This window comes from Podarcis bocagei (genome assembly GCF_964188305.1).
Source record: "Podarcis bocagei genome assembly, chromosome: 2".
Classification (NCBI taxonomy): Eukaryota; Metazoa; Chordata; class Lepidosauria; order Squamata; family Lacertidae; genus Podarcis; species Podarcis bocagei.
The window spans coordinates 6,486,842-6,508,337 of record NC_138126.1 but is presented as its reverse complement, the minus strand read 5'-3'; the positions used below and the strand labels follow the sequence as shown (position 1 = coordinate 6,508,337).

General features: G+C 47.3%; 1 protein-coding gene across 1 annotated transcript in view; it reads right to left on the bottom strand.

The window, feature by feature from the left end:
* Window positions 1–3,580: 3,580 nt before the first annotated feature.
* The window catches only part of LOC308580479 (uncharacterized protein), a 72,623-nt gene continuing 54,707 nt past the window's right edge, over window positions 3,581–21,496 (bottom strand). The window contains exon 9 of the mRNA XM_081182184.1: window positions 3,581–6,838. Coding sequence (XP_081038310.1) covers window positions 5,292–6,838 — 1,547 coding nt within the window. The 3' untranslated portion in view covers window positions 3,581–5,291. The remainder of the gene's footprint in view (window positions 6,839–21,496) is intronic.

Genomic DNA, 21,496 nt, shown 5'->3' with positions numbered 1-21,496 from the left:
ACATCTACGGAATTCACTTATTATATTCTTTCATGTTATGATCAATCATTAGTAATGGTTTTAGTCATGTTATATTAATATTTAGTTATACAGTGGTACCTCGCAAGACGAATGCCTCGCAAGACAAAAAACTCGCTAGACGAAAGATTTTTTCGTTTTCGATTTGCATCGCAAGACGAATTCCCCTATGGGCTTGCTTTGCAAGACGAAAACTTTTCGCGACTTTGTTAAACCGTTAAAACCGTGCATCGCAAGACGAAAAATTCGCTAGACGGCAAAACTCGCGGAACGAATTAATTTCATCTTGCGAGGCACCACTGTAATTTAATTAGGAGGTTTCATGCCTGTCTAGTTCCAGTTTAGTTTCTCAGCCTTTAATCTATAAGTGATTAATGATCACATGTAATTCACGCCTTGTCCAACCTTGTACTTACGTTAACCAATCAGCAACAGGTTGCTTTGTGTTTGTATCAACCAATCAGCCACAAGCACACCTGTGGCAATGTTTTGTCATATTCAATAAAGGAGAGTTCCCGGGGCTCGCCCCGGCCGACGCCTCTCTCACATGACACCTGCTACTCGTCTGTCGTTATTCCAGCCCAACAAGAAATAGTACCTCAGGTTAAGAACTTAGCTTCAGGATGAGAACAGAAATCGTGTGGCGGCGGCAGCGGGAGGCCCCATTAGCTAAAGTGGTACCTCAGGTTAAGAACAGTTTCAGGTTAAGAACGGACTTCTGGAACGAATTAAGTACTTAACCTGAGGTACCACTGTAGAAGACATTGCAATTATTCAGGCTGGAACTTGCCAGAGCCTGGAGTTCAGTTGCCAAGTCACCTCTGTCCCGAAGGGGGCATAGCTGGCAAACCTGCAGAGGTGAGAAAAGCCATGGGGGGCAACCAGTGGGAGTGGAGAGGAGCCCCTCCGAAGTTTTGGAGGGAAGATCTTGAGAGGCCAGGGGCTGAGCTGGATTGGAAAGCAGTAAATAAAATGGAAACCTTTCTTTTAAATAAAAGCATACATGTGCTAGGAACTCCGCAAGAGCTGAGCTATTGTTTAGAATAGAACAGAATGAATTGTAAGAATACTATTTAAGAACCTATTTATAAACTGAAAATAAGATGAGATGAGAAAATAATCAGCCCAACAGTTACCAATAAAGTGCATGTATTACTCAGCCATAAATAAAACTTTCACAAATCCAACTTGGTTAGGAAGCACGCTAAATTGACAGCATTCATAGCTGGGATCCAAGGAATCGCTTCTGTCAACCGGAGGGAAAGTTCTGTTGAACAAATGAAATTGTTGGAGAGGCGATGGAGGAAATTGTTGGAATGCTGATGAGAGAGAGAAATGCAAGGTGGGGCATCGTGTTGAGCTGCGACAGATTGTAATGGATTGCTTCCAAGTCGGTTCAGCAACAAATTGATGGTGGGTGGGAGGAATCACCCCCCCAACCGCCTTGTATTTCGCCAGAAGAAAGGTAGCAACCCTCTTTTATGGGGTACAAAGAAGCAGAATCCGCAATGTCCCCAGCACCTTACAGTTTGGGTTGGAGGGTGGAGTGGGGTGTCGTGAATACTGGCTCTTCAAGGGTTAAAGGCAGCGATTATATTGCTAGAGAGGACTTCCTGGGGGAGAGGGAAGCGTCACTTCCTCCTCCGTCTGTCACATTTGACAAGCTGCGAGGGAGGAGAGTCTGTAGCGCGGAAGACTGTGCCTTTTGCAAGGTAGGGAGAAAGAGGGATATATTTGGGGGGCGGAGGGGGCTCCCGTGCCAGAGCAGGAGAGAAGCCCTCCGGGAGAGTAGCATGCACGTGGTTGCACCCCACATTTGAGCCCCGAAAGAGCTGCGGGGAGAGCAAAGGACCTCGAGGGCTGCAGGGGCGCCCCAGGAGGAGAGCAAGGCAAGAAGGCGAGGCGGGGGGGGAGTGAGTTTTAGGGTGGGGTAGGAACCCCCCCCCCAAAAAAGGGGGACAGGATGGCTATGGGGAGAGGAGGAGGGAGGCATGGATGTTTTGGGAAGAAAGGGGTCGAGTAGAGAGGGCAGGATTAGACCAAAGGGGGGGGGTCTTGGATGGGGGGCTTTCTGCCTGCTGAGGAGATGCTCCGCTCTTGAGCTACAGCCCCTTCCCCTAAAGTGGGGCTGGGGGAGGAGGTGGAATGGAGGGAGGCAGCCAGGTCACAGCTCCAGGCTGGCAGAGAGAGAAGGGAGCCAAAAAAGGAATGTTTTGAATGTTGGTGGGAAGAAGATCCTCTTTCAGGCATGACTCCACTTTCCTCGCATGGTGGGGTTCAGGAGGGGGGACACTCCTCTTTTATCATGGGAGCTCCACACCTAGGCAGGCTTATCATTCACCAGGAAAATATCTTGGGCGGGAAAATGCCTGCAGGCCCTCTGAGGCTGCCTTTGCTTCTATCTCCCTCCCAGGAACCTGCAGCTTCTGAGCTCCTCATGAAGGATAGAAGAAGCTGATCCTGCAAACCTAGCGAGGATGGAAGGGGGAAGATGGACAGTTGACCTGGTCCGGCTGCCTCCCACAACCTCTGACCGTTCCCCTCCAGGACCCTCAGAGAGATCTGGTGAGTGGCAGGGAATGGAGATGGGGGCATGGAGGTTTGGGGAGTGGAAACAAGGAAATTCTGTGGCAAGATAAATCCCTGCAGGCTCCCTTTGCTTCTGCCTTAGTTACAGGGGGTTGGGGGGGGGAGGATGGATGGATGGGGGGGAGGGAACCCCCCCCCCCAAGTGAGCAGAAAAGACACAGGGGGGAGAAAAGGCAAGAAGATCTTGACTGGAATAAGGGTGGGGAAGAGGACCAATAGGTTTCTGTGTGTCAGAAGAGGGAGAATATGCACAGCAGTCCATTGCAGATTTACTCATATGTAAGCTCCACTGAGTTCAACAGGATATACTTTCAGGTCACTACTGAGCTGAAATGGAGGATATACTTTCAGGTCACTACTGAGGTGGAATGGAGGGAGGCAGCCCTGTCACAGCTCCAGGCTGGCAGAGAGAGAAGGGAGCCAAAAAAGGAATGTTTTGAATGTTGGTGGAAGAAGATCCTCTTTCAGGCATGACTCCACTTTCCTCGCATGGTGGCAGCAGGTTGGCAGCAGCAGGGACCGAGCAACGGCAGCTCGCCCTGTTGTGGCGATGTGAACTGCTGACCATCTGATAGGAAAGCCCTAGGCTCCGTGGATTTTAGACCACAGCACCACCCACGTCCCAGTCCAGGGGTAGTCAGCCTTTTTATACTTACCGCCCACTAATGCGGCTTTAGGAAAAAGGAAACAAACTCGCAAGAACAAGCAAGACGTTTCGTCTTGCAAAGCAAGCCCATAGGGAAATTCGTCTTGCGGAACGACTCAAAAAGCGCAAAACCCTTTTGTCTAGCGAGGTTTTCGTCTTGTGAGGCATTCGTCTTGCGGGGCACCACTGTAATTGTAATCTCTGTATTTACGTGGATTTAAATGAAAGAAATGAAAGAAGCTCTCCACACCACTGATTTCACAACAGCGGTGCTCCAATTATTATTATTATTTAAATTTTATTATATTTTCCATGCTTATTACAGAACTGGAAAAAAATATTACAAAAAGACAATACCGATAAAGAGTACAAATTAAGAAGGGGGGAGGAAAAGATATCTTACACTATCTTTTGTTATTATTAAGATGAAGAATAAGACATAAATTTGAGATTGCAATTTCATGTTACAATAAAAAAAAATCTCATTATCATTAAACCCAGCCTCCCATTTATTCCTTAGTTCTTTCTACATAACTTTACTGCCATACCAAAATACTATTTTTTATATTATTTTTACACAGTTTAGTAATATTTATATAAGCAATTAATAAAGACCGCTGAGATCACTCAAAAGTAGCTATAGATTTTAACATGCTATAGTTTTGTTTAAGATATATTCTAAAGGCCTCCCATTTTGATACAAATTCAGCTCTCGGTTTATTTTTTCCTGATAAGCTATCTAATTCAGCATATTCAGTCAATTTTTGAATCCTGTCTGGAAGGAATTAAGTTCCTTTTCCACCTTGATGGCTATAAGGACTCTCGCTGCCACTGTTGCATAGAAAAAAATACCTTTAATTTTTTTTAAATATCTGAGTCAGTGATCCCCAACAGATATGCCTCTGGCTTTTTTATTACAGTGGTACCTCAGGTTACAGACGCTTCAGGTTACAGACTCCGTTAACCCAGAAATAGTACCTTGGGTTAAGAACTTTGCCTCAGGGTGAGAACAGAAATCTCACAGCAGCAGCGGGAGGCCACATTAGCTAAAGTGGTACCTCGGGTTGTGAACAATTTCAGGTTAAGAACGGACCTCCAGAACAAATTAAGTTCTTAACCCAAGGTCCAACTGTAAAGGAAATTCTTAACATTTTTTTCTAATTCTGAATGGATTTCCTCCCAAAATTTCTTTATTTTGCTACATTGCCACCATATATGATACAGTGAGCCTGTTTGATCTCCACCACAGTAACTTTTGGCTCCTTTGTACATTTTGGCTAATTTCCATGGAGTTAAATACCACCGGTGCTGCATTTTAAAAAAGCTTTCCCTTATGGCATAGCACGTGGTAAATTTCCAATTATTCTTCCAGATTTTCCCATTGGGACATTATTATAACATACCCAAAGTCGTGAGACCACTTTATCATGGCTGATGTAACTTCTTCCTCCTCGACTTCCCAGTGGAGGAGGAGGCGATAAGCTTTAGAGAGAGTTTTACTTTTTGAGTGTATTACGTTGGATTCATATCTTGAGGTTCTTGGTGAACTATTTTTTTCTACTTTAAATTTTTGAATAATTGATAATATTGGAACCTATCTGTAATAATATCTCTTAATTCCTTTTAAATTTCAGTTGGGTATCTTCTTTTAAAATTATTTTATAAGTAGACCAATTTCACAACATTTTTTTTTTCTTCACCACTGTGGCCTCTGCTTGGAGAGGCCCACCACGGGATTTTAGGCACCAACTGATATTTGTATTTCTCCCAAACTTTAAGAAGTGATCTCCTTACAATATGATTTGAGAAATCTCTGTGTATTTTTGCCTTTCCATAAATTCAATAAGCGTGCCAAGCCCAACGGTTATTATGTCCCTCCAAATCCAATAAACCTATATCTTGCAAATTAGCGGTGCTCTAATTAAACTGCTTTCTTCATTACAAGAATCTAAACACTTCCACCCTCTTGATTCACTTATGCAAAATGAGTTGTGAAATCTGACCAAATCTTTTCCCACATTCCAAGTATATATATGGTTTATCCCATGTGAGTTCTTTTATGAGAAGTAAGCGTAGATCCATGTGCAAATCTCTTTCCACACTCCAAACATTTATATGGTTTCTCCCCTGTGTGAGTTCTTTTATGAGAAGTAAGGGCAGATCCCTGTGCAAATCTCTTTCCACACTCCAAACATATATATGGTTTCTCCCCTGTGTGAATTCTTTTATGAGAAGTAAGGCCAGATCCATGTGCAAATCTCTTTCCACAGTCCAAACATTTATATGGTTTCTCCCCTGTGTGAACTTTGTGATGAGATCTAAGGCTTGAGCTTTGAGTGAAGTTCTTTCCACACTCAAAACAGGTATATGGTTTCACCCCTGTGTGAATCCTTTGATGACATTTAAGCTGTGAGCTGTTAGTGAAGCTCTTTCCACACTCAAAACATGCATACGGTTTTTCACCTCTGTGAATTTTTTGATGTGTATGAAGGCCCGCATCATGCCGGAAGCTCTTTCCACACTCAAAGCACTTATATGGCTTCTCTTCTGAATGGATTCTGCGGTGGATAACAAGTGATGTGGAGTTACTAAAGCTCTTTCCACATGTCACACATTTATATGGTTTTTCCCCTGTATGGATTCGCTCATGCACAGTAAGGTGTGAACTATGACTGAAGCTCTTCCCACACTCAAAGCATTTATACGGCTTCTCACCAGTGTGAGTTCTCTTATGTGAACTAAGGTGTGAACTCTGGCTGAAGCACTTTCCACATTCCAAGCATTTATATGGTTTCTCCCCTGTGTGGGTTCTCTTATGTGTAGTAAGGCTAACACTGTGAGCAAAGCTCCTTCCGCACTCCAAACATTTATAAGATTTCTCCCCAGTGTGAATTCTTTGATGCAATGTAAGACTTGAGCCATGAGCGAAGCTCATTCCGCACTCCAAACATTTATATGGCTTCTCCCCTGTGTGGATTTTTTGATGCATTGCAAGGCCTGAGCTGCTAGTGAAGGCCTTTCCACACTCAAAACAGGTATATGGTTTCTCCCCTGTGTGGATTTTTTTATGATATACAAGGCTTGATCTGCTAGTGAAGGCCTTTCCACACTCTAAACAGGTATATGGTTTCTCCTCAGTGTGGACTTTGTAATGTCTTTTAAGGTATGAGTGGCGATTGAAACCCTTTCCACATTCTAGGCATTTGTATGATTCCTGTCCTGCGTGAATTTTTTCATGTGATTTTAGGCCTGAGCTGTCACTGAAGTTCTTTCCACACACCAAGCATTCACACGGTTTCTCCTCTGTGTGGATTCTGCAGTGTGAATTGAACCTAGATTTACTTTGGAATGTTTTGCCACATAAAGGTCTCTCATTTGTTCTCTTCCCCTTCTGATGTTTTTTCTGGACTGGGATTCGATGGCCTTTATCAGTCTGCATTAGAAGGCCTTCATACCTCCTATTTTCTTCTTGGTTTTTCTCTTGTGGTCTTGTTTCCTCTTGATCTTGAAAGGTCTTTCCTTTGACTTCATTCTTGGTTCTTTCTGATGAGACCCAAGAACAATGACTGTCGTGTTCATCACCTGCTAAAGTTAAGGGAAGATGACAATTAAAAATGTAATCCAAATCACCATCCTAGTGAGACTTTCTGCAACATCTGATGATGATGATGGTGATTTTATTATTTATACCCTGCCCATCTGGCTGGGTTTCCTCAGCCACAGCATATATAAAACATCAAACTGCCCAATACAGGGCTGCCTTCAGATGTCTTCTAAAAGCTACATAGTTCTTTATCTGCTTGACATAATAATAATAATAATAATAATAATAATAATAATAATAATAATAATAATAATAATTTATTATTTATACCCCGCCCATCTGGCTGAGTTTCCCCAGCCACTCTGGGCGGCTCCCAATCAGTGTTAAAAACAGTACAGCATTACATATTAAAAACTTCCCTGAACAGGGCTGCCTTAAGATGTCTTCTGAATGTCAGGTAATTCTTTATCTCTTTGACATCTGATGGGAGGGCGTTCCACAGGGCGGGCGCCACTACCGAGAAGGCCCTCTGTCTGGTTCCCTGTAGGCTCACTTCTCGCAATGAGGGAACCGCCAGAAGGCCCTCGGCGCTGGATCTCAGTGTCCGGGCTGAACGATGGGGGTGGAGACGCTCCTTCAGGTATACAGGACCGAGGCCGTTTAGGGCTTTACAGGTCAGCACCAACACTTTGAATCGTGCTCGGAAACGTACTGGGAGCCAGTGCAGATCTCTCAGAACCGGTGTTATGTGGTCCCGGCGGCCACTCCCAGTCACCAGTCTAGCTGCCGCATTCTGGATTAATTGCAGTTTCCGGGTCACCTTCAAAGGTAGCCCCACGTAGAGCGCGTTGCAGTAGTCCAAGCGTGAGATAACCAGAGCATGCACCACTCTGGCGAGACAGTCCGCGGGGAGGTAGGGTCTTAGCCTGCGTACCAGGTGGAGCTGGTAGACAGCTGCCCTGGACACAGAGTTAACCTGCGCCTCCATGGACAGCTGTGAGTCCAAAATGACTCCCAGGCTGCGCACCTGGTCCTTCAGGGGCACAGTTACACCATTCAGGACCAGGGAATCCTCCACACCTGCCCGCCTCCTGTCCCCCAAAAACAGTACTTCTGTCTTGTCAGGATTCAACCTCAATCTGTTAGCCGCCATCCAACCTCCAACCGCCTCCAGGCACTCACACAGGACCTTCACCGCCTTCACTGGTTCTGATTTAAAGGAGAGGTAAAGCTGGGTGTCATCTGCATACTGATGAACACCCAGTCCAAACCCCCTGATGATCTCTCCCAGCGGCTTCATATAGATATTAAAAAGCATGGGGGAGAGGACAGAACCCTGAGGCACCCCACAAGTGAGAGCCCAGGGGTCTGAACACTCACCCCCCCCCACCACTTTCTGGACACGGCCCAGGAGGAAGGAGCGGAACCACTGTATGACAGTGCCCCCAGCTCCCAGCCCCTCTAGACGGTCCAGAAGGATGTTATGGTCGATGGTGTCAAAGGCCGCTGAGAGATCCAGCAGAACTAGGAAACAGCTCTCACCTTTGTCCCTAGCCCGCCGGAGATCATCAACCAGCGCGACCAAGGCAGTTTCAGTCCCATGATGAGGCCTGAATCCCGATTGGAAGGGATCCAAATGGTCCGTTTCCTCCAGGCGTGTTTGGAGTTGCTCAGCAACCACCCGCTCAATCACCTTGCCCATGAATGGCAGATTTGAGATCTTCAAGGGGTTGTTAGCAGAAAGAGGCTGAAAGAGGATCAGTCTCTTGCATCGTTCCTGAGGAGCTCAGAAGCCTAAAGAAGCTGCAGGTTCCCTGTGAGGGAGGGAGGGAGGGAGGGAGGGAGGGAGAAGTAAAAGGAGCCTCAGAGAAGCTGCAGGGATTCCTCTGCCCTAGATATTCTCCAGCCCCTGCAGAAGCCCAAATGGGGCATATATTAAAAATTTATATCCCCCAATCTGGTGGGCTTCTCACAGCCACCCAGTGCGGTTAACAGCATATAGGAAAACAGAACAAAACATCAAACAGAAAAAACAGAAATATCCTATACAGGCAACAAACAAACCAATAATAAGAATAGCAACAACAACATGTTTACAGTTATACCCAAATTAAAATAACCACTGCCCCCAACTAAACAATTAACCAACACCAACCCGATGAAAACAAAATAGAGGAACCAAAATCAGAACCGTTTAAAGCATTTTAGCCAGTTGCCCAAACCCAAGAGATGTTCCAGCAATGTCCCAGTGGCCTCCCAGGAGCCTCTTTTGGCTGTTCAAGGTGAGCCTGGGCTCCACCCCCTTGGCCAGGTGGAATGGGCCTTGCACCCCAGCCTCATGGCATGGGGGGCACAGTAGTGACCTGAAAGTGCTTCCCATTGAACGCAGTGGTTTTTATATCTATATAGGGCTCCTCTGCCTATTCCTCCTCTTCTGGCAACATATTGGTGCATGCTCCAGGGGATAGACTTTGGAGAAGACCTCTTCCCTGCTTTCCTCCAAGTCAAGACCTTCTTGCATTGTATGTTCTCCTGCCTTTTCTGCTTGCTGCAGGGAGGAGTTCCCTCCAGCCCCCACCCATCCATTTCTCCTTCTCCACCTCCAACCCCCTGAAACTCAGCCAACCTCTCCCAGCCTCAGAGGTGGGGAGCCCCAGCTCAGGTCCTTTCTAGCACCACAAATCCAGCTTCTTTGGAACTATTTCACAGGACTCAGAAGTTTAAACAAGCTGCAGGTTTTGGGGGGTGAGGGAGAAGCAAAGGCGGCCTCAGAGCCCCTCCAGGGATTTTCTTCCCCGGATATATTGGCAGGGGAAGCCCACCCCCAGTTTCCACAGTAAAACCTCCCCCCTTTATCTTATTCCTTGCTTCCACTCTCCATCCCTCCAAGTCACTATCTCCACTTCCTAGGAACTCACCAGATGTCTCTGAGGGTCCTGGGAGACAACGCTCAGAGGTTGCTTGGAGGGATGCAGGAGACAGCCTGACCAGGTCAACCGTCCATCTTCCTCCTTCCATCCTCTCTTGGATTGAAGAGCTCAGAAGTTCCCGAACAAGAAAAGAGAGCCTCAGAGGCCCTGCAGTCAGTTTCCTGCCCAAGACATTTTCCTGGTGAATGTGAAGCCATGCATGAAAAGTGGAGTCATGCCTGAAAGTGGATCTTCTTCCCACCACCATTAAAAACATTTATTTCCTTTCCCCCATCCCCACTTTAGGGCAGGGGTCTGCAACCTTTAAGACATAAAGAGCCACTTGGACCCGTTTCCGAAGGGAAAAAAGAACTGGGAGCCGCAAAACCACTGCGACATTTAAAACAAATATATCTCCGGAGCCGCGATCTGACAGCGGGCGGGAAGGTGACGTTGGGACAGTGCGTGACTAACGCATGCACCGCCCCCATGCGACGTCACAGCCAGTACAGCGCCCGCCACAGTGGGGAGTGTCGGGGCGCACAATGCGCCTCCTCCCCTCGCTTGTATCAGCCCTGGAGCCGCAGCAAAGGTGTAAAAGAGCCACATGCGGCTCCGGAGCCGCGGGTTGCAGACCCCTGCTTTAGGGGAAGGGGCTGCAGTTCAAGGGCAGCGCATCTCTTCCGCAGGCAGGAAGCCCCAGATTCAGTCCCCAGGCAGGGCTGAGAAACCACGCCTGAAAACCCAGAAGAGCAATGGCTGCAGGTCCGTGTGGACAATAGTAGCCCAGGTGGAGCAAGGGTATGACTGTATAGGCACCTGACTGCGCTTGGAGCCCCCAGTTCTGCTGCAGCAGTGGCTGGTGGTGAGAAACTGATGACATTTTATGTCCAGTGGTTCTCCTCTTCCCATCCTTAAAGTCTTCCCTCCTCCATCTCTCCCAACACCTTGGTTCCTTCCTAGGGCTGGTCTGCTATACAGAGAGACTGCGCCCTCCTTGGGGGCTTTCCTCCTGAACCCCCCCCCCCCAGACAGGGAAGGCATCGAAGATAAAAGAGCCCATGCCGTTGTAGAGCTGAAATGAGTTTACAGTTGACCCTGGCCCCCTCCCCCTCTTTTCCCAAAACATGAATGTCTCCCTCCTCCTCTCCTTTTAGGGAGGGGGGGTTTCTAGCCCACCCTAAAACTGCCTCTTGCCCCGCCTGCTCTCCTCCTGGGGCGCCCCTGCACCCCTTAAAGCGTTTGCACTCATCGCAGCTCTTGGGGGGCTGAATGGGGGGGGGCAACCCCACGCCCCAAGTGGATCTTCTTCCCACCACCATTAAAAACATTTATTTCCTTTCCCCCACCCCCACTTTAGGGGAAGGGGCTGTAGTTCTCCCTCCTCCTCTTCCCAGAGCCATCCTGCCTCCTTTCCTTTTAGGGAGGGGGGTTTCCACGCTCACCCTAAAACTGCCTCTTCCCCCGCCTGCTCTCCTCCTGGGGAGCCCCTTAAAGCCTTTTGCACTCATCGCAGCTCTTGGGGGGCTGAATTGGCGGGGCAACCCCACGCATGCGCCCTCCCACCGCTGCCCCTTTGCAAAACTGCCCTCTCCCGGAGTGTTTCTCTCCTGCAAAGGAGCTGCTCTGGCTCCGGAGCCCCCTCCCCCCCCCAATATATCCCTATTTTTCCTACCTGGCAAAAAGCAGAGTCTTCCGCGCTGCAAAATCTCCTCCTCCCTCGCAGCTTGTCAAATACGACAAACGGGGGAGGAAGAGACGTTTTCCCCCTCCCCCCCAGGAAGTCCTCTGTATTAATATAATCGCTGCCTTTAACCCTTGAAGAGCCAGTATTCTCCCCCCCCCCCGCCACTACAGATTTTGCTCCCAGCTCTGGAATAGTTTATTGTCACAACTCTCAGCACCCTTAACCAGCAAAACAAGCTCCCAGAAATCTTAGGGGGTTTCATGGGGCTTTGGATATGTGGTGTGAATGTGGCCTAGCAGATTGGTGCTCTGTGTGTGTGGAAAGAGGCACACATTGATTAAAATTGTGCATCATAAAGTGGTACTTCGGGTTAAGTACTTAATTCGTTCCGGAGGTCTGTTCTTAACCTGAAACTGTTCTTAACCTGAAGCACCACTTTAGCTAATGGGGCCTCCTGCTGCCGCCGTGCCGCTGGAGCACAATTTCTGTTCTCATCCTGAAGCAAAGTTCTTAACCTGATGCAATATTTCTTGGTTAGCGGAGTCTGTAACCTGAAGCGTATGTAACGTGAAGCGTATGTAACCCAAGGTACCACTGTAAAATCACAGGTGCAGTCAGCTCTCTATCCTAGTACAGTCATACCTCGGGATGAATACGCTTCAGCTTAAATGTTTTCAGGTTGCGCTCCGCAGCGACCTGGAAGTAACGGAGCGCGTTACTTCCACGTTTCGCCGCTCACATAAGCGCAGGTGCTCAAAATGATGTCAAACACATGCGCGGAAGCGGCAAAAAGATAAAAACTCAATTATATAAAATACATTTTGGGGTTTTGAATCAATAGTCAAATGGTGGATCTTATTCTAATTGCCCCAGCTAAAAACCTTGCAAATTTTGATGTCACCTGCTCATCTTGGTCTGCTGAGAGAAAAAAAAGTGACAGTGGCTGGGAGACCCGGAATGGACAATAAAATAGGGGTGATAACCTCACTCTTCAAATATTTATAAAGAATGCAAACCAGAAGGACATGCGCCACTGATTCGGTACTGCCATCTCCACAGGGACATACCGTATTTTGCGCCCCATAAGACGCTCCGGCCCATAAGACGCACCTAGTTTTTTTGGGGGGGAAATAAAGGAAAAAAATTATTTCCCCCCCAGGCGCGGGGCTGGGGCAGCCCGAGCTTCCCCCGACCCCAGCCCGCAAACAGGCAGCTCTCTGCAAGCCGTGGGAGCCCAGCGGTGGTTCCCGCTGCTTGCGGAGAGATCCGCGAAGCCTGCACGCGCTGGGATCAGCGCGGGCAGGCTTCGGGATGCCTGCAACTCTCCCCAAGCAGCGGGACCGTTCCCGCTGCTTGCGGAGAGATCCGCGAAGCCTGCCGGCGCTGGGATCAGCGCGGGCAGGCTTCGGGATGCCTGCAACTCTCCCCAAGCAGTGGGAACGTTCCCGCTGCTTGCGGAGAGATCCGCGAAGCCTGCCGGCGCTGGGATCAGCGCGGGCAGGCTTCGGGATGCCTGCAACTCTCCCCAAGCAGCGGGACCGTTCCCGCTGCTTGCGGAGAGATCCGCGAAGCCTGCCGGCGCTGGGATCAGCGCGGGCAGGCTTCGGGATGCCTGCAACTCTCCCCAAGCAGTGGGAACGTTCCCGCTGCTTGCGGAGAGATCCGCGAAGCCTGCCGGCGCTGGGATCAGCGCGGGCAGGCTTCGGGATGCCTGCAACTCTCCCCAAGCAGCGGGAACGTTCCCGCTGCTTGCGGAGAGATCCGCGAAGCCTGCAGGCGCTGGGATCAGCGCGCGCAGGCTTCGGGATCCCTGCAACTCTCCCCAAGCAGCGGGAACGTTCCCGCTGCTTGCGGAGAGATCCGCGAAGCCTGCCGGCGCTGGGATCAGCGCGGGCAGGCTTCGGGATGCCTGCAACTCTCCCCAAGCAGCGGGAACGTTCCCGCTGCTTGCGGAGAGATCCGCGAAGCCTGCCGGCGCTGGGATCAGCGCGGGCAGGCTTCGGGATGCCTGCAACTCTCCCCAAGCAGCGGGAACGTTCCCGCTGCTTGCGGAGAGATCCGCGAAGCCTGCAGGCGCTGGGATCAGCGCGGGCAGGCTTCGGGATGCCTGCAACTCTCCCCAAGCAGCGGGAACGTTCCCGCTGCTTGCGGAGAGATCCGCGAAGCCTGCCGGCGCTGGGATCAGCGCGCGCAGGCTTCGGGATGCCGGCAACTCCCCAAGCAGCGGGAGCATTCCCGCTGCTTGGGGAGAGGTCCGCGAAGCCTGGAGAGCCAGAGGGGTCGGTGCGCACCTACCGCTCTCGCTCTCCAGGCTTCAGCGAAAGCCTGCATTCGCCCCATAAGACGCACCCACATTTCCCCTTCATTTTTGGAGGGGGAAAAGTGCGTCTTATAGGGCGAAAAATACGGTAATCGTTTTTCGTGTGGAATTTGTTGGAATTGTCCCTCAAGTACAACCGAAGGCAGTATATTCAATCTTGTGAGAGTAAATGCGCATCTATATTTTATAATTGCTACGTTATGCAGATAGGGTGCAGGAGAGTCAAAATGGGTATATCTCTGCCACTGATGTTTTTCCTACCGCAACCTTGGGCAGTAGGAATGTTGTCCCAATGTTGTCATTCCAGCGTGGTTCAGGGCGGACCTGAAGTCACAAGATGAAGTCCCGTCCTCCTCAACTTAGCTCCCCCTCCATCCCACTTCAAGATAAACAACAGGCCTCTCCTTTTAGTTGATCAACTTTCAAACATTCACCATTTTCTTCCTTGTCTTAGACGGGAAGGGTTTTTCTCTCCAAGCATTCGGGGATCACTGCTATTCATGTGCCCTTGTGAAATTCCTCTCACCTCCATGGTAGCGTTTTTTTGTTTAGCCAATGTCCTTCCTCTTAAAAATAGGTTGTATGTCAACACCTCCTTAAATCCACACTCTTTTTTTAGGTGGTGGTGGGGTTAAGCTCTAGTTTCCCAACGACATCGGTCAAAACAAGGTTCTCCCCACCTTCACTCCTTTCAAACCACATATAGCTTCTAGTGTCCACATCTCCTCCAGTGCACAGCCAATAAAATCCAATTATAACGAGAACCTCCACTTTTGATGGCGGTCCGAGGGGGTTTCATCATGGCAAAGGAGATGACCCAACTCCTCCATCTGCCCCCATGCTGATCTGCATGGGAGTGAGCCGTTGAGGCGACTGCGAGTCAGTCTGCTCCCTCATACCCCAAGTGGTTTCCAGGAATGCTTAAACCCTTTCGTTCCCTACCCCTTCATTTGTGCCTCCCTCCAATGTCGAGGGAGCTGCCACCATGGTGCAAGACCAGAACCAGAAACTCAAGGTCAAAGAATAAAACAAATGTAGTGTTGGAAGGGACCACAAGAATCATCTAGTCCTGGGGTAAAGGTAAAGGGACCCCTGACCGTTAAGTCTAGTTGCGGATGACTCTGGGGCTGCGGCACTCATCTCGCTTTACTGGCCAAGGGAGCCGGTGTACAGCTTCCAGGTCATGTGGCCAGCATGACTAAGCCACTTCTGGCAAACCAGAGCAGCGCATGGAAACGCCGTTTACCTTCCCGCCGGAGCGGTACCTTTTTATCTACTTGCACTTTGATGTGCTTTTGAACTGCTAGGTTGGCAGGAGCTGGGACCGAGCAACGGGAGGTCACCCCGTCGCAGGGATTCAAACCACCGACCACCCGATCGGAAAGCCCTAGGTTCTGTGGATTAGACCACAGCGCCACCCGCTTCCCAGTCCAGGGATAGTCAACCTTTTTATACTTACCGCCCACTAATGCCTCTTCCTTGATGGTAAAATTTCCTTACCGCCCACCAGGACTTGATGGAAGGAGGATTCAGAACCCTCTACCGCCCAGTTAGAATCCTGAAATGCCCACTAGTGTGCGGTAGGAACCAGGTCGACAATCCCTGATCTAGACCAACCCCCTGCAATGCAGGAAAAAGAACCCAACCACTGCTGAACAAGCTAAAAAAATGAAGGAGAGTTCACCACCTTCCAAGGTAGCTCATCTCACTTGTAGTCAGAAATTTCTTCCTAAAGCTTGGGATTAGAGGTATTTTTACTCCTTGCATAAAATACAGATGCAGGAAGAGTCGGAAAGCCAGGAAGTAATTGTAATCTCTGTATTTACATGGATTTAAGTGAAAGAAGATCTCCACACCACTGATTTCACCAGGCAGCTAGCCCAGTGAGCAGTTGACAGCCCCCCGTGACAGCAGGTGTATGATTTCTCCCATGTGAATTCTTGTATGAATTCCATGAAGTTTCACAACAGCGGTGCTCCAATTATTATTATTATTTTTAAAAAAATTATTATATTTTCCATGCTTATTACATAACTGGAGAAAAATATTACAAAAAGGCAATACCGATAAAGAGTACAAATTAAGAAGGGGGGAAGGAAAAGAAAACTTAAACTATATATTGTTATTATTAAGATAAAGATAAAGAATATGACATAAATTTGAGATTGCAATTTCATGTTACAGTAAAAAAAAAATCTCATTATCATTAAACCCAACCTCCCATTTATTCCTTAGTTCTATCTAAATAACTTTACTGCCATACCAAAATATTATTCTTTATATTATTTTTACAGTTTTTTGTTGTTTAGTCGTTTAGTCGTGTCCGACTCTTTGTGACCCCATGGACCAGAGCACGCCAGGCACTCCTGTCTTCCACTGCCTCCCGGAGTTTGGTCAAACTCATGCTAGTAGCTTAAAAAACACTGTCCAGCCATCTCGTCCTCTTTCGTCCCCTTCTCCTTGTGCCCTCCATCTTTCGCAACATCAGGGTCTTTTTCAGGGAGTCTTCTCTTCTCCAGAGGTGGCCAAAGTATTGGAGTCTCAGCTTCAGGATCTGTCCTTCCAGTGAGCACTCAGGGCTGATTTCCTTAAGAATGGATAGGTTTGATCTTCTTGCAGTCCATGGGACTCTCAAGAGTCTCCTCCAGCACCATAATTCAAAAGCATCAATTCTTCAGCGATCAGCCTTTTTTATGGTCCAGCTCTCACTTCCATACATCACTACTGGGAAAACCACAGCTTTAACTATATGGACCTTTATTGGCAAGGTGATTTCTCTGCTTTTTAAGATGCTGTCTAGGTTTGCCAAAATACTATTTTTTATATTATTTTTACACAGTTTAGTAATATTTATATAAGCAATTAATAAAGACTGCTGAGATCACTCAAAAGTAGCTATAGCTTTTAACATGGTATAGTTTTGTTTAAGATATATTCTGAAGGCCTCCCATTTTGATACAAATTCAGCTCTCGGTTTATTTTTTCCTGATAAGCTATCTAATTCAGCATATTCAGTCAATTTTTGAATCTACTCCTGTCTGGAAGGAATTAAGTTGCTTTTCCACCTTGATGGCTATAAGGACTCTCGCTGCCACTGTTGCATACAGAAAAATACCTTTAATTTTTTTTAAATATCTGAGTCAGTGATCCCCAACAGATGTGCCTCTGGCTTTCTATTACAGTGGTACCTCAGGTTACAGACACCTCAGGTTACAGACTGTGCTAACTCAGAAATAGTACCTCGGGTTAAGAACTTTGCTTCAGGATGAGAACAGAAATCGCATGGTAGTAGCGGGAGGCCCCGTTAGCTTAAGTGGTACCTCAGGTTAAGAACGGTTTCAGGCTAAGAACGGACCTCCAGAACAAATTAAGTTCTTAACCCAAGGTACCACTGTAAAGGAAAGTCTTTTTTTTTCTAATTCTGAATGGATTTCCTCCCAAAATTTTATTTTACTACATTGCCACCATATATGATACAGTGAGCCTGTATGATCTCCACAACAGTAACATTTGGCTCCTTTGTACATTTTGGCTAATTTCCATGAAGTTAAATACCACCGGTGCTGCATTTTTAAAAAGGTTTTCCCTTATGGCATAGCACGTGGTAAATTTCCAATTATTCTTCCACAGATTTTCCCATTGGGACATTATTATAACATTCCCAAAGTCGTGAGACCGCTTTATCATGGCTGATGTAACTTCTTCCTCCTCGACTTCCCAGTGGAGGAGGAGGCGATAAGCTTTAGAGAGAGTTTTACTTTTTGAGTGTATTACAAGAAGTCAGCTTAGATCCCTGTGCATATCTCTTTCCACACTCCAAACATTTATATGGTTTCTCCCATGTGTGTTCTTTTATGAATAGTAAGTTTAGATCCATGTGCAAATCTCTTTCCACACTCCAAACATTTATATGGTTTCTCCCCTGTGTGAGTTCTTTGGTGCGATGTAAGGCTGGTGCTGTGACTGAAGTTCTTTCCACACTCAAAACAGGTATATGGTTTCACCCCTGTGTGAATTCTTTGATGACGTTCAAGGCTTGAGCTGTGAGTGAAGCTCTTTCCACACTCAAAACATGCATACGGTTTTTCACCTCTGTGAATTTTTTGATGTATATGAAGGCTTGTAACCTGGCTGAAGCTCTTTCCACACTCAAAGCACTTATATGGCTTCTCTCCTGTATGGATTCTGCGATGGCAAACAAGGTATGTGCAGTTACTAAAGCTCTTTCCACATGTCACACATTTATATGGTTTTTCCCCTGTATGGATTCGCTCATGCACAGTAAGGTGTGAACTCTGACTGAATCTCTTTCCACATTCCAAGCATTTATATGGTTTCTCCCCTGTGTGGGTTCTCTTATGTGAAGTAAGGTGTGAACTCTGGCTGAAGCTCTTTCCACATTCCAAGCATTTATATGGTTTCTCCCCTGTGTGGGTTCTCTTATGTGAAGTAAGGTTACATTCATGGGCAAAGCTCCTTCCACACTCCGTACATTTATAAGATTTCTCTCCTGTGTGAATTCTTTGGTGCGATATAAGACTTGAGCTGTGAGCGAAGCTCATTCCGCACTCCAAACATTTACACGGCTTTTCCCCTGTGTGGATTTTTTGATGCGATGCAAGGCTTGAGCTGTGACGGAAGGTCTTTCCACAGTCCAAACAGGTATACGGTTTCTCCCCTGTGTGAAGTTTTTGATGTTCTGTAAGGTTTCTCCTGCAACTGAAGCTCTTTCCACACTCAGAGCACCTATGTGGTTTCTCCCTGCTGTGGACTTTGTAATGTTTTTTAAGGTTTGAGTGGTGATTGAAACTCTTTCCACATTCTAGGCATTTGTATGATTCCTGTCCTGCGCGAATTCTTTCATGTGATTTTAGGCCAGAACTGTCACTGAAATTCTTTCCACACACCAAGCATTTACACGGTTTCTCCTCTGTGTGGATTCTGCAGTGTGAATTGAACCTAGATTTACTTTGGAATGTTTTGCCACATAAAGGTCTCTCATTTGTTCTCTTCCCCTTTTGATGTTTTTTCTGGACTCGGATTCGATGGCCGATATCCGTCTGTGTAAGAAGACCATCATTCCTCCCAATCTCTTCTTGGTTTTTCTCTTGTGGTCTTGTTTCTTGTTGATCTTGAAAGGTGTTTCCTTTGACCTCATTCTTGGTTCTCTCTGATGAGACCCAAGAACGATGACTGTTGCCTTGATTACCTGCTAAAGTTAAGGGAAGATCATAATCAAAAATGTAATCCAAATCACAATCCTAGTGAGACTTTCTGTAAGATCTGATGGTGATTTTATTATTTACACCCCACCCATCTGGCTGGGTTTCCCCAGCCATGCTGGGCAGCTGAAGTGCATATGTAAAACATGGTAAAACATTAAACATTAAAAACTGTCCAATACAGGCTGCCTTCAGATGTCTTCTAAAAGTTACGTAGTCAACAGGGAGGGCACCACCACTGAGGAAAAAAAGCTGATGGAAACATTCCTTCAGGTCTACAGGGCCGGGGCCATTTAGGGCTTTAAAAGTCAGCACCAACACTTTGAATTGTGCTCAGAAATGTATTGGGAGCCACAGAGGCAGCACTTCCGGTTTGGCTCACCATGGTGGAGGCTGAAAACAACATCGCAGCTCTTTTGCATAAGATGGGAGTAATCATCCTCCCAACCCCCTCAGGGTCGTGGGGGGGCAGCTTCACCCACAGATCGCCCAACACCAGCCCCCAATCCGGAAAGGAATGAGGGGGCTGCCGGAATCTGCGTTCGACCGAGCTGATAAAGCTAATCTTCCGGCCGGGTCCTTCGGAATCGCCCTCCGATGATAATGAACGACCTGAGCCTTTGATGAGACTCAGGCACATTCCCAATGAGCAGAGAATCAAAACAGCACGCGGAAGTGATGAGATTTATGACTGCATGCTATGTTTTATTTCTTACTACCCAGACAGCAAAATACATCCTCTCTCTATGAAAGCAGAGAGCAACTGAACAACAAAGGAACAAAGGAACAGGAAACCACTAACGTCACATCCGTCTCCCGTGAGACTTCCGACAGCCTGTAAGGTCTCTGGAATGTAAACAGAGTCCTGTGACTCCAAGCAGCTGCACAGTGGCAAAACAGAAACTAACAGGGGCTGGGGGCGCTGGGTGGATGGCAAATTTTTTGCCAACTCTCCACAGTCGTTGCCATGAGCAAACGAATTACTGTTTTTGCAGATGAGAAATTGGATTTAATTAATGGGCATACTCAGAGTGAGGAGGGATAAGTTACTCTGCTGATTGATTCAGTCACTGAGGAGCTAAAAGGAATTGAGTTGAAGAGGGATTATCATCATGACGGAGCTGGTATGTTGGACCAAAAACAGGGAGTGAGCCTTCTTTGTTTCTCTTGATATATTCTGTATTTGCTATTTTACCTGGCAAAATCCGCCCCCCGGAAGAACTGACTCTGCCGATGGACTATGTAAGCAAGTGCGATTGGAGTGCACTATAATATTTGAGACTTATTTTGACTTAAATGTGTGGAGAAGACTTATGAAAAAGATGATATTATTTTTAATGGACTTTAACAAATGGATTGGGGAGTCAAGGCTTTCTGGCCAAAGTGTGGGCTTATCTATTTGGATGTATGCCCGGAATAGTTGGCAGAGAGCCAGAATTCCTCCATTTTAAGACATGTCATCATGGATATTTTGAATGAAGAAATGAAAGTAAAGACATGGAGAAGAAATCATCCACACAGGAACATATTTCTAGATACAGGTAGGTAGCCGTGTTGGTCTGCCGTAGTCAAAACAAAACAAAACAAAACAAATTCTTCTAGTAGCACCTTAGAGACCAACTAGGTTTGTTATTGGTATGAGCTTTTGTGTATCTGAAGAAGTGTGCATGCACATGAAATCTCATAACAATAACAAACTTAGTTGGTCTCTAAGGTGCTACTAGAAGAATTTGTTTTGTTTTGTTTTGACAGGAACATATTGTTTGACTTAAATCACTTGCCGGATGAACTCAGAGGCTGCGCCTCCATGGACAGCTGTGAGTCCAAAATGTCTCCCAAGCTGTGCACCTGCTCCTTCAAGGGCACAGATACCCCATTCAGGACCAGGGAGTCACCACAACCACCTGCTCCCCAGCTCCCAATAGCAGTACTTCTGCCTTATCAGGATTCAACTTCATTGCGTTAGCCGCCATCAGCTGACCTGCACTGACAGAAAGTCTCAGGTGCCAAGGAACATGCAGCGGTGCACTTTCGGGATCCTGATACATATCCTTTGCAGTCACATCCTGGCCCCTGCACGCCCCACCCCTGAGGCCACATACGTAGGGTGGCAGGACACGGTTTGAGGAAAATGGCTTCGTGGGCTAGAGAGGGACGGCTGCCATGACTCACAAGTCTCTCACTGCTGACCTGGCAGCTTGGCTGCTGCAAACTGGGGGGAAATCTGTCTCCATACTGAGATGAAGCCCATTCAGTCCCTCAACTGGCAATTGCTGCAGCTACCACCAAGTGTCGGAAGATTCAGGACCCAACACAATATTATACTCTGAAAAAGAATTTTCTTCACACCACTATTCATGGGCGTAGCCAAGGAGGGGTGGGGGCAGCCCCCCAGATCAAGTAAAACATTAGAAATACTTATCTAACTGACCAATCATGCCAGTTCTGCCCCCCTAACAAAAGGCCTGCCCCCCCAAAAAAAATCTTGCCCCCATGCCACCATTGAAAAACATTCCTTTCCTTTTCTACCTTTTATCTCTCACAGCCCAGAACTCTGACCC